Source organism: Netta rufina, assembly GCF_964035555.1.
Source record: "Netta rufina genome assembly, chromosome: 1".
NCBI lineage: Eukaryota > Metazoa > Chordata > Aves > Anseriformes > Anatidae > Netta > Netta rufina.
In genome coordinates, this window is record NC_140123.1 from 87,268,687 (window position 1) to 87,283,417 (window position 14,731).

Genomic DNA, 14,731 nt, shown 5'->3' on the forward strand with positions numbered 1-14,731 from the left:
ATAAATTATCAGTATTTATTTATATACATGTATTTATATTACATATTTATGTATTTCCTTTTCTGTGTCTTTTTGTTTGTTTTTGGTTTTGGTCCTGGAATTTTGTTATTTATAGACTCCTTCCTACATGAAAGTAAAGAACATTTCTATCTTCAGGAATGCTTTGTATTTGCCTATGCAAATAATGCCTATTACGCAACGAACAACTAAAAATGTTTAACCAGAAAGGCCACACAAGCCTCTACCAAAATATGGTAGAGGCATCGTTACAATAACAGTTGTGCATGTTTCAGAGTTCCATCAGACAGCTGCTACATTTGAAGCATTCTCTCAAAAAACATAGTTAAGATTCTGTGTTTCACTTTCATTATTTCAAATTTTAAAAGTTTGGAATCTAAGCAAAAGCTATATTATCCAGGACTTGAAATATATTTTATGAAAGTTCTAATTATAGTTCTATTATTTAAAACTATGTTACAATATGTTCCTGCACTACCCTTATGTAAACCCTGCAGAACCTCATTACTTTAGAAATAAAATTATTTTGAGGACAAAGAGAATATATTTGTGAATAAAATATTAAAGTAATATGTTTCACGTGTTTAAAGTTGCTTTGAGTTTCAAGCTACTCAATGCCATTTAGATCGTAAATCAAGAAGGTATCACTAAAGAAAATCATGCAAGTGTCTACAGTTAGAACAAGGAAAATACAAAGGTCTCTTGGATTACATTCTTCAATTTCTCCTATAGTTTTGAGTTACTAAGTGTTTTGTCTCATGAACATTAAAAGCCAACTTTTGGCTTGTCTTATTGAAACACTGATGAGTTGCTTATTTAGATGAGTCACATATTACAATCTTTAATGCACAGATTTTCTATATAATCCAATTTCTGGCTAGTAAAAGGAGTAAGCATTAGAGAACAACCTACTCTTTTCCAAAGCTGTTAAAGAGAGACCTGTAATTCTTCCCAGTTTTTTATTTTAGAGCACCCCACTCAACACGCAAACAGAAGTATGAGAAGAGTCATGGCTTCACCCACAGCAATTGTAATCTTGCTGACAGTTCTGCTACCTTCTCTTAGGTACTCTTTCACAGACTTTTCGGAGGTTTTTAGGGTCTGCACATCATGGGCAGAAAACTACAAAGATGTGGTTGAAAGATTTTACAGATCTCATTTTACAGACTAGATTCCTTAGCTACAAGTTCATAGCTGAACTGAGGGCTTCTGAGTCTGAAGTAGATACACATGTTCCAACTACAGGGTCACTCCATGCATGGCCAGAAAAAGAACTACTACTTCCCTTCAGGCCTATGATTTGAACAAGTGTGGTGTTTTGTGTGTTTGTTTGTTTGTTTTTCCCCCATACATGGGTTGTTAGGTTATGCTAATGACATATACTGGAAAATTATTTTTCAACAATTTACTATTCCTCATATTAGAAACATTTTCATTTACATTAGTGAAAATGGCTTGCAAACATAAAACATCTCAAAGCTTAGTGAAAGAATAAGCATAGAGAGGCACTAGCAGTCTATAAACTACTAGTCTATAGACTAAGTTTCCAGGAAAGGAATACAATCTTTGGGGTAGTGCGGTGCAGACCCAACACAAATTAAGATCTAGAGCATTCACAACTATGTTTTTACTTTGACTCCATAAGTAGTTTTTGTTTGCTTGCTTGTTTTAAAAAACAGTAGGCTGGGGAAAATTAAAAACAATTTCATTCAACCCTAAATAACTTACAGTTGACTAATGATCTGGATTACACTTTCCAAAGATGAAAGAAATGAGTGACATGATATATTCTTCTGTCTTAATTCAGACCCCTTAGGTCAATTTTCTTAAGAGAGCACCTCTACAACCACATGGAAGTGAATGTAAACCAATTCTACAATTGTACTTTTACAAAGCTAACAATGATACGAAGTTGTTAACCAGGAGTAAACCATTAACTGAAAACAATACCAGAAGGGGGTATAAGCTGTAGATTCCACATGAAGTGAAATTTCACATCGATGTCCTGAAGACTACATATCCCAAGACATCTCAGTCTTTAGAAGAGGGAGAAACACAGTCCCAAGATACTGCACAACTATTGTCTATATTACAGCACAATACAAGCAGGGTCTTCTGCATTTCTGTCCTGAAAATCCAAGACAGAAATAGAACTTGCATGGTCTATGACCGTACTGAGGAGCAAACCATGCTTTCTGCATGTATACCACACAGGCAGCTAACAGATACTACCAAGCTTACCAGACACATGCAATTTCCATTTTCAGACTGACTATTCTGAAACTATTTTGGTGTTATGCATAATGATTTTGTAGGATGAGATCAATTTGTCCAAGATTTAAAGTTCTAGTTTTTTTATTGTTGTTGTTTGTTTGTTTCGTTTTCCTCCATACATTGTTGAAATAGAAAGACACTGTCTAAAACACAGGTGACACATGAGGCAGAGTAAAGCTTGAACCATATTGTTTAGGAGACCTTCCTCACAGTACAAATAAAGTAGAGGGAGATTAGGATTTCTCTTGGATGTTTTTGAACTCAAGTCCACATATACCTATAAATACTATTTATAGAATTGAACTGAAAGGTAGCTAAAATATGCTCCACTGAACTAGAATTGGAGGAAATACATCTAGATCATTCAGATGACTGGGTCGAGTCTTAACACTGACAACATCTGTTCATAGGTCATAGATTTAAAAACCTTCATAATTCTCATCCCTCTTCTGCAGACTTGCACTAGATTTCCTCAGTGCTTACAAGCTTTGCTATTCTGTTAAACAGATATTTATAAGCAAGTAACATTCTAAAGAACATCACATTTTCTTCAGATGTAGAAGCAACAGTTACTTTTAGTTTTCTGTGACAATTTCTGTGACCATAACAAGGCTTAACTGGCAATCCATTTTAAATTAGCTTAGATCAGATGACTGCTGCTGGGGCTATTTCTTTGCATGTAGAAGACAAAGATAATACATTATTCAAGCTAAAGCCTCACTCTTGCCAAGTAAAATAAAATAATTACAACTCTCATCCTCTGTCAAGCACTTCCATTATCACAGCCATAATAAATTTGCTTTTCTCCCCCCCTCCTTTTTGCAATAGTACCATGTTGGTGACTCATTTTGTTTGTGATTCACTGCACTTCCCAGAGCTTTTCTCTGCTTTATTATTGCCAGCACAGTTATTTCCCTTTCCCTTTGCATACATTTTACTTCTGTCCTACATATAATACTTCACATTTGTCTCATAATTCGTCAATCGATTGAGACTATTTCTTCAGAACTGTATTTCATCCTAATCCTTTTCTCCCAACTGTTAGATATCTCTGCTGTAAAGATGCTGAACACAAATGTGTGCTGTCTAAATCACTTGAGCCACTATTAGGAAATGCTCCAGACCATGGAAAAGTCATGTGGGACTCCCTGTTTGACTGCATCACTGCTGAGTATGTTTTTCAGCATTATGGTGGTTATCTTACTACTCTTTTTTAATGAGAAGAATCAGATGGGACATAATCAAAAGCTAGACTAAACACAAAATATACCACAGCTACTATTTCATTATTCTCTATTGCCAATTATTCCCTAGCAGATAAAATTACAGATTACAGGGTTGATTTATTTTTTACTGGCAAATACAGTTTAGTAATTATCTGCCACAAACTTCAAAAATGTTTAATCAAATTAATAGCTTGAGCTCACTTTTTACCTGTTATTAAAGATAGAATTATTATATACTACAGAGGGGTAGAGAACTCTTCATTAAGTAGTTGTTTTTTTTTTTTTTTTTTTTTTCTAGATCTTTACCATTCTATAAGAATTCACAAAAAGTAGCTATTTCAAAACATTATAATCAATTTCCATTATTTGCTGACTTAATCACACCTCTTATCTTTGACCTTGCTCCTTCCCAACTCATATAGTTTTGTTAAATTTGTGATTGCAACTAGAAACAAGAAAAGACAGGCCCAATAGAATAAACTCCTTGGTATATTAAGAATACAACAAAGGAGTCCAAGAAACAGTAAGGTATCTGTACAACTCGTTTGAGAAAAGGCAAAGTAAATCTGGGCAGACAGCAGTTTGAGGAGATGATGGCTTCTTACATTTCAATTCCAACTGAAATCAAGGTAATAAAACTTGAACATTGTTTCTAATAAATCAGTCAGTGGAGCTCAGTAATACCTGCAACTTATTGTTATACTGAAAAATAAGCCTCCATGGAAGAATATATTTTTTTTCTTTTTCTTCCTTTTTTTTTTTAAATACACAAAATATATTTTGATTTCTAAATAATAAGAATAAATTAATTACCTTAGCAAACTGTGCATTTATCCATTTTGTGAATGTTTTCTTTTGAACATCTTCCCGTTCATCTGCCAGAGAAAAATAAAGCACTTATTAGAATTATTCAACAAAATATTACACTATTACAGATTAAAGTTTCAGTCTTGACTTGTAGTAATGTTACTAATAATAATTCAGACAAATTTGGGGCACCTGTTTGGTTGTATTCTTCCTTTACATTTGCATCAATATATTTTTAAAAGCCTACAGGTCCCTTATAGTCATGGTTTGGTTCTGAGATGTATATCCCTGTCTCCTCTCACCCATTCTGTGGTATCTTGATCTTGAGGTCTCTTCCAACCTAGAAATTCTGTGATTCTGTGTGATTCTGTGATCTTTTCTGCTGGAAGGTAACATGTTGCAGTAGGACCTGACATATCCTTTCCAAATTGTAATAAAACATGCTACCCAGTGTCTGTGGCACCAGGAAATTATTCTACTGAACTTGAATAGCAAGTACTTAAAATAGCAAGTTTATATGCTTAGTTCATATTCCCCGGTGAAGTGGTCTTCTGGACCACGATGACAGCCCCTGTCATCCCTTAACTTTTCTGCCTTCAGTTATTTACTTGTTATGCTTTATTAAATATTTTCCCCTCCAACTGAAGAAGAAAAAACAACCAAACACACATTTATGCAAGTATACATGAAACTCACTCTTAATTCTTTAATTAAAATATACATTATATAAATTGTGGAGGGAGATGATGAACTAGGACCTTGATTCTATTGATATCTAAACCATGAGTACAGTTGTGATGCCGAATGGAAGTCGGTAGAATTCTATACATAGGTAGAATTCTGATGTATTTTATGTAGAAAAAAAGATGCCTTCATCTTAAAACCTAATAAGCATTTGCTCAAAAAGATCTATAAGACATCATCTCTGAAATAAAACAAAAAGCAGACCTCTTTTTATGGCAATGTCAAACCAAATTAGAAGTAAAGGGCATATGTAGAAAAGGCTGCAGAATGCTTATACTAAAACAAAGCTCACCGTCTTTTGGTTTGCAGTAAAGTTCTCTACATTTCTTAAATAAAAAGGGATATTAAACTCCCATCTGAAATGTTCAGCAAATAATAATGTTAATGTATTCAACTGAATTTGAAAGGCAGGTATGGACGAGCTATATGAGATATGCACAGCATTAATAATGCACTTAGCTTTCTCTCCCTCCACCCTCCAAGGAGACAATTCAAGGCAAATCTTTATGATACAAATATATCTTTTGTTCTTAAAACCTCACTTCAGACTTCAAAAGTGCCTTTTCACAAGAATGTTTTCCTTTCTCAGCTGTATAATATACTCATGAGAAAAATAATACTAAGACTGCTATTCCATTATGAAAAAACTTCTGCATGCAAGATGGAGCGGATTCTAATTGCTATCAGAAGATCATGAGAGAAAAGATATATGATGTATTATTGAAAACATTTCATAAAAGATGGTTATTTTATATATATATATGTATATATATATATATATATACACACATTGGCATGATATACATACGCTGGTTGCTTTGTAAGAAACAAGATGTGTAAGAGATCCATGATTTTGGTAATTAATAATGCTGAAGCTGATAAAGTTTTACTTTTCCCCACAACATCACTTCCATCTTTGTAAGTAAACTGTTTACTGTAGAAATTTTGACTTCTTCCAGCCATGTGACATAGGCAGAAGGTAAGAGATGGAAGATGTATTTTGTTGGTGAAAGATACATATTCAACCTGATATTGTATTACAGCCTTCTTCAGCAACTTCATATAAAGTGAAGTAGGTATGATTAAATAGAAATAGCTATCTATATATTGAATAAAAAACACCAGATGCAACCTTAAAATAAGGTAGAAGAAGAACATGTGGTATTTAGCAGGGAAAAGAAGAGTCAAAAATGCCTACCTGACATCTTGTATCCAACCTTTTCCATTTCCACCCCAGTATACTATATTGTATACCGTAACAGCACGAGTTTGTTTTGTTTTTCATTTTTCTACAAAGATCTATGCCAGAGACTGAACTGCTAACCATCAACTAATTCATGTCCATTGAGGTAATAATAATAATAATAATAAAAGGGTCTCCTGAGGAAAAAGAGAGCTAAACCCCCAATTTGAACGTTTGAAACTTTTTCAAAGTTCAGGCAATGCTCTGCTACCTTCACAAACACAAATCTCTTCCGTTGCTGTTATTTTTATATAGAGATAATTTTAAGCACTTTTCTGTCTAGATGCTTGCTCTGACAAGTTTACAGCATAGCAATTTGTTAGTGGCAGCCTCCTAACCTAAAAAATAGCAAATCTTTTGTTAGTGCTCTGCACGATTTCCCCACAACAAGATATTTATTTTTACCCCCCTACCCAAAAAAAGATGTTCTCCTAACCCAGATTTATGTATTGAATACTGAATGTGGAAGCTAAATGACATTTATCTGGATGCTGTAGAGATGTGTCAAGAACACTCAGCTGATACTTTCGTGGTCCTGTGCCTTATAATAGATCCTTTAGCAACCACCTGAAGAATGCCCTTGCAGGTGTTTTTACTGTGAGGCAATAAGAATAATCAAGGGGCCAGGTGGGTAATTCCTTCAGCTGCTCCAGGGTGATATGCTATGTTTACTTATTTTCTTTCAAGCTAGAAGAATTACAGAATAGCAGGTAAATCTTCAGATAAGTCTAAACACAGAACACTGCATGGATCCTGAATACCCTTATTGCAGGAATACTGCTGTTGCTTCCCAGAGCAAAAATATAGTTTTCTCAAAATTTTGTGTGTTGACTGGAAGGGAACAGGCTTAACCTTCTTTCTGCAGGTTATAAACTCAGATAACAAGCCTGCTGAGGTCTATAGAAAGCCTTCTGTAATGTCAGGAAAAATAAAGGTACTGACCTCTGAGATTTATCTGATTTTCATGCACTATTATCTATTACTACTGTGCAGACCTTATTTTAACTAGAACTCATCCACAAATTGATATTATGGTTCTGATGTATTTCTGGTACGATAAGCATCCAGCTTTGCAACTGCAAATACAAACCTCTTGAATTAGTTAACTGCACATGTGACTTTAAAAGTATTATTCCAGACTAGAGTTCACAGAAAATTATAGCTAGGAAAGAAAGTGCAATATTAATGGAGCTAATCATCTCACAAAGGCCATTTTTAAGATCTAATCAGGTGACAAGGCTAATAGAGACAAGTGGTACACTGAAGAATGCTTAGGAACATGCAATGAGGATTCAACAGAATAAAGGTGCAATTATTAACGGACAGTGGATACTAGAAAACATTCCTAGATGCTTAATGAATCACTTCATGTTTGCAACTCACTACTCAAATGAAATTATCTTTTATTTTCCACCAAAATTATGTTGTCATCTCTTAGTAAAGCTACACTTACTTTTCGCAAAACAAACCTCTCCCCAAATACCACCTAACATATTAAGTAAAAAATGACAACAGGAAGAAAAAAAAACAAAAACAAACAAAAAAACCCACTAGTATATTATAAAGACTATTCTGAAAGCAAACAGCAGTATTAGTACATAAGCAATAGATTTTAATAATGTGGGCTGACAAACATAAAGAGGATTTTATATGAACTAAGTTTCCAACACATACAGTATATATGTAACTATATGAAAACATTTTTACAATGTAAGCCATTCTCCACAGAAAACCTGGGGAAGGGAGAAAGAATCTTCCACTGTTGGACACAGAGAAAGATGGAGGATTTTTCCCATATAAGGACTGGAAACTTTGAAACAATGGTGTTAACACAAGCGTCAATTTTTTCATTCACAGCAACTGCCAGTTCATCTGAACACTACACTTTAGAAATAAAACCATCAAAATTACTATTTGATTTTCTAGCAGCCAAACAATGCAGATTTAGAAAAGGCCAGGATTTTCTTCAGTGAGTGGGAGTGGATACCAGCAATGGTGGGAGCACTGGGAACAAAAGAGGCCACAGATAGTCGCATCATTGATACTCTGGCTCCATCGACTCACTATTCTTAGAGATTTCCAACACATTGTTACAACGCCCTGCCAGTAACTACAACTGCTGAGAAATGTTCCTTTGCCTTTCTTGCTTATCTGAGGGGGAAAGAAGAAATCAATGCAATACAATGACTGAATGCTATTTGAGTGGCCTAGCTTTGATTTTTAGTCATTGAGGTCATCCAAGACATTCACAAGCTGACAGGAAATACAATAGACTGCTTTGACAGACAGACAATGATTTTGTCTATTGCTTATGTAAGGCAATATATAACACGCAATTCATTGTCCATCTGTCATAAATATACTGATGAGAAGTGTGTTAACTTTATCTGAATACTGTTAAGGCTCTCTGTTCCCTATGCTACCCTGGAGATTTTACTGTGGAACCCAAGTCAAATCACCATAATCAAACCATTTCAGGCTTCTCAAAACACTGATGAACCTATTCAAAAGCTCAGCACAAATGGCAGACTTCAGCATTCAGAAAGCGCTCATTAATATATACCAAAAAAAAAAAAAAAAAAGTACAACTCAATCTTTCCAGAAATAGTATAGCAACGTTTTATGAGGACATTTGGTAAAGATTCAAGGCAAATTCAGGAAAGGAGCGGGAGTCATATATATACTGAAAATATTTAATCTCAATTCTGCTTCCCCTTCTCTTCCTCAGATACCTCAGATTCCTCACATACAGCAGTTCAGGGATGGAGTTCATTTGCTGCTTAGGGGAGAGAAGGGAGAACAGTTATAAGACCGAACATACTGGATTTCTACTGGCACTACAGGCCTAGATTGAACCCCAGCCTGAGAGAGAACTATTTTTCTCATTTCATTGTTAGCTGGAGCTGTTCTGTCATTATAAATACTAAGGAAAAAGTGATTGACTTTTCTCATTTTTTAATTCTTTAAGGCATTACAACCATTGCTACAAGGTTCTCATTCCTCTGATCTAACTTTGCCTAACTAGTTATAGAGGGAAAAACTGCAGAGTTCTTTTGAAGACCGGTACAGAAGTTATGGGGTAGAAAAAGAGCAAGAACAAGAAAGGAGAGAGAACATAATGGAGTGCCATGGTGGTAGGCAAGGACAGAAAACACCAAAAGGGGGAAGCAGCAGGGTGTGGTGGATGACAAAGGGAGAGAAAGAGACACTGGTAGACACCTTCTCTCTGGTTTGGGGGAAGAAAGAAAAAACAAAGTATGAGGAAAAAGCATGTGTAAACACAAGCTTCGCTGGTTCTGTTTGTTGGCTTCCTTTTAGTCTTTTCTAACCAGCAATGATTTTGGATCCAGGAAGTTTTCCCCAAAGGGACATCACTGCTAAGATGCAACTTAAGTTCCCAAAATTAAAGAATGAATCTATCCCTTTATGCCTGGGAAGCTGGTGCTAAACAGTGATGTGGTTCAGTTAATGACTTAAATTATATTTATGTGGAAATATGTAATTATTCATTTGAATATTCAGCTTTGTATGAGCAGTATCCCCTTTATTTTCTCTTCTTCAGTATCATATACATATATTGACAAATGAAAACTAGGCCTAATGCTATTTTAGCATCACACCATCATTATGATAATTTCTGAACACTGTAGATGATACCTTATACCTTTAAAATTAGGTCACATACTTGCTTTTGCTCAGATCCCACAATGGTTAGAAGTGCTAGTAGCAAATGAAACCACTGTAGTTTGCTGGAACTTTCAGAGTAGAATCTGATTTAATCATATTACCAGCTTCTTTCTAGTCAGACAACAATGAAGTCACATTGCCAGTACACCAGAATACCTTGAAAAAAATCCAATAAACCAATAAAAATCCAATAAAGATATATATATGCTTTATATATATATATTATATATTATTTTACATATATATATATATATTGTTCAAAGCAACAAAAGGTGCTTGCAGGATAAGTCCATTTACTGCTATAAACTATACAAAAATCATTAAAAAATCACTTCAGAAATTTGGTGAGGGTTACCAATGTTACCAAAAGTGAAAGAAAAGTGAAAGTGAAGGCACTTGATAGATACTAACTTCATCTTGACAAATAAATATATCTGGGGGAAATACCTTGCTATTTCTATTCTGATGGGTTATCACGAATAGAAAGCTTAACTTCTATTTGTTCTTGCAGATTAGAGAAGCACAAGTCCTGACAAATCATGTGATGTTAGCTAGTATAAAATCAACAGGTATGCCATTTGCTGTGTCACATTACTGTTATTACTAAAACCCGTTTACGAGGCCACAGGCCCAAGCTGCAATTTTCAGCACAGGCCCTCATCCCCCAGAGGCAGCTGAGGACTGACTTGTGAGTCAGTTGGCAGCTCACAGGAAGGAAGCAAACATTGATGTTCAGCCAAACTAGCCATGGGTCCCCCTTGGACAAAAGGGTGGAACCTAACAGATGTTTAAGAACAACCGGTTTAACATCCTTGAAGGAATAACTAGACATGACAAACAGATTAAATAAGGCTTGAATGCACTAGCTGTGGTTTCAGCTGTTCTTATTTTTAACCCATTTTTGTCCTTTCCCAGAGAAAACTGGAATTGTTAGCAAAAGAAAGAAGGAAGGGATCTGTATCAGATACACCCTGGAGTGTATACAGAGTGGATAGCGTTTTTTTCCATCTCAAAGCACATTTCATAGGTTGCTCCTGTGGAGGAAAGACTGCCCGTCTAGGATGCTTTGTTCAGCCCAGTCAGGTCGCATGGCAATAGCAACCGCTATGAGGGCCTTCACATGCAGTCACCACCATGAAATCCTCATCAGGTAATGCCAAATAAAATTGCTTTGTGTACACTGCACATCTAGTGACAACACATAATAAATGTTATTAATCTTCTGTACCAGTCATGTGAGAATTGCTGAAAATAATCCAGAATAAAAGCAACCTCCCTCAACACGGCTAATGTCACCAGGCCTGCTCTAAGCTAACCCCAAAACTATAAATGTATTTCAGATACATATGAGAAGTTATGTACAAGAAAACAGCAGTGTTGGCAGTTGTCTATTTCGGCAATGTGACAGAACTACTGCAAACTAAGAAACATGTTTTTGACAAACTTCTAATGGCTCTAGCTCTTATGCTTTTTAACCAGGAAAGTTGTTACAGAAAACATGAGGTTGAAACTGCCATAACGGAGCTGGGGCAAGTACTGAGTGTTGCTTGCTAGAACATGGAGGCTGTAGGATTTTGCTGTTGTTGTTTGTGTTTTTTTAAACTTGAGAGGGAAGATATCACCATTTAGTTGATCAGCAGGCAATCCCAGACTGAGCTGTGACAGAGGCACTGCGTGGGAGTATTATTGTAACAGAAGAGGAGAAAAAAAAAAAGGAAAAAAAAAGGTTATATAACTAGCTAAAATTATGCACAGCTTTCATATTCACAATGTTCATTTAATAAAATACTATTTTGTTGTTGTTGTTTTTCAGAAAACAGTAGATAACCTTAGACTGATGTTATTCCTTATCTGGAAATGTTTATATTCTAGGTTTCTATGTTTGTTCAAATGCAAACAGTAAAGGACACAGGACCAAGGATAGTAAGTAAAGGACAAAGGACCAAGGAGAGTAAGGTTTATTCATGAGCAGCATAAATCAAAGTGAGAAAATAAGGGCTCACAAACTTCCTGAATTACAGACTGTGTCAGCTCACAACAAATGAAGCTGAATGAAGCATCAGGATTTATAAGAGGTCATCAGAATCAAAAATATGACATTAGGACCTAGTGGTTTCACACAAACTGTTTTCTGATGTAAAAATGAAATTACTGTACTGTTTTCAGCAAATGCCACCTAGTGATACATAGTTGCAAAAACTCATAAGCATTTGGATTTTTATGTATTTTCTCACAGATTTTCTGATTTGCTCCTAAAAACAAAATAATCAGACATGCTTTACACAGTCACAGGCTGTCAATATTCATGTCATATACATGCAGAACAGAGATACCAGAAAAGGGGTTAATAATACATGCAGGACCAACGTTTGTTTCAGTTTGTCTTCTTTACAAATAACCACATTAAATACACAGTGGTGGCTGACATTAGTCTGCAATATTTTAAGTTCCTTTTTTGTTCCTCTGTCAGAAGCAATTAGAGAACAGTCTGTTCTACTCTGCTTGAGTGACTGCTGTCTACTTTCTTTCATCTGACCCAATTAGTGTCTGAGTCAATTAGTATAGGCTGCCACTGAGACATGTATCAGAGAAATTTGTTATTAATGAGACCACGGTGTTAATATGTGTTACACTATACACACCTTATCCTTACAGTGAAGCAAAGCTGATAACATTTACTGGCCCCATTTAGGCTTCACCTTATTGTATACCATTTACAGAGCTCTGAAATAAAAGAAACCATGCTTCTTAGGACAGCTGTATAAATTAAAGGTAAGTGATAAGTGTTTTCCACTCTTCTTTCAACATTATTTGAAGTAGCCAAAGTAATGATGAATGTCTAAATCAAAGTTATGCTATTATAGATCTTGTTGTTAGGTCTCTTAGGTTGTTCTCACCAAACATCCCCCTATCAAAGGAGAAAATAAAAGACATTCAAAGAGTAAGATAAAGCATTTTGTAAACCCTTACTGATTTTGATCAATTGGAGAAACAAACAAACAAACAAAAAATCCACCACAACCCAGTAGAACAGAATTTAATTCCTCTAAAGCTTTTCCAATTTCACAGATATACCATTGGTAACGTTGGTTGTACAAGTGTTTGTGAAAGAGCTTAAATTTTCAAAAATACATGATAGGGTAAATTGGTATACTAAATATGCTTGTTTTGCATTGCCCCACATTTAGGAAAACTGCTACTATTTCACAGAACTGGGGTATAGTACAAATTAGATAAAAGTCTAAATATCAGCACTTGATAGAAATCTAGTATTACAAAGCACATTAAATGTGCCTCCCAAACAACCCCTACAATATCAAGCGTCCTTGAAAGTCATTGAATTTCTAGACAGCTAACACTTTGCAAACAGCCAGAATATTGACCACAGACAGTACGTAGTTTTTCCTCCCGTGTCTTTTTGAAGCTTCTCATTTTTCATTTAATAGCTTTAGTTAGGAATTGGCTGCTCAACCCCTAAGACAAAGAAAGAAAAAAAAAAAAAGAAAAAAAAAAAGGAAGAACTGTGTGTTGTTTGGTTTTTGTTTGTTTGTTACCAATATATTGAAAAATGAGAATACAATATAGAAATCACTTTTACTCTTCATCAGGAACATGGTGACCACCATCATAAAGAAAATGTACTTCACATTATTTTTAAGACTAAATGTATTTAAGTTGCAACTCAGCAATGTGTCCAGTTCCAATCCTTTTTTTCCCAGAATCCAGTGAGGAAAAAAACTATATCATTATATGTAACAGGCATCATAAGCTGTAGAAATTATGTCACTGTAGACAAGAGAAGTTCTTTAGGTGACACACCACCCTTGTTGATCAAAGGTATACAGTGCATGGCATTGGTTTCCAGTCCAGTATCTGTGTGTCAAGTACTGCTGTCAGAGGTAGGCAGCCTACAATGTATGCATTTCTGTTTAGGCAGTCAGCCATAGATCCCACTTATGAACATTTTAACTACTATAGTGACACTGGAACAACATACTTTGCTAAGTGTTATTAAACATATCTTACAATTCTGCAGTACAGGAACTAACTGAAACTACTAAGGAATCCTCTCCTAAACCCATCTACCTGGCATTAGTGCATCAGGCATCTGTTGAACCTCAATTCTGGTGTAATGCATTGAGTTCATCCACACACAGGGATAAAGAGCAACATCCTAATGTTGTATTTGGATTGTTGAGTAGAAGCAATGGACAAAAATAAAAGGAACAAAGATAGAAATAGGAAGGAAGATAGATACATAATTCACTATATTGAGCCCTTTTCCCATGCTGATGTAGGAGGGTAAAAGGTAGCTGGGAGCTACCCAGGTAAAATAAAGGTAAAATATTTTTTCTACTAAGAAATGTAGTACAACAAAATCATAAAATGTTGTCCGAATCATCTTGTATTCCTCAAACTATCTCCTCATAATAGTTAGGACGAAACCCAGAAATGTGAATTGCATTGACAAGGAAAATTGATTTATAACACTGACCTCGAAATACATCAGTTAGGATTTATTTTTTTTATTTTTATTTTTTAAGTAACCATGCAATCCAAGTAGATCAGCTAATAAATGAGATCTGATAATTTAAAAATGTTGATTGATTTTGTAACATTGAGAAATTATTACTCCACTTGAGGATATTTGAAGCACTAGTGAAATAGTGGTTAAAGTCCGTTTTTAGATGAGAACTGTTAATCTTTTTAAGTAGCCATTCTGAGAGAAAGT

General features: G+C 35.1%; 1 protein-coding gene across 9 annotated transcripts in view; it reads right to left on the bottom strand.

Moving 5' to 3' along the window:
• Window positions 1-14,731, bottom strand: part of DMD (dystrophin) — a 1,234,381-nt gene that overhangs the window by 947,560 nt on the left and 272,090 nt on the right. For all 9 annotated transcript variants that reach the window (XM_084305928.1, XM_084305932.1, XM_084305933.1 and 6 more), the window contains exon 2: window positions 4,332-4,393. In XM_084305928.1, the coding sequence (XP_084162054.1) occupies window positions 4,332-4,393 (62 nt within the window). The remainder of the gene's footprint in view (window positions 1-4,331; window positions 4,394-14,731) is intronic.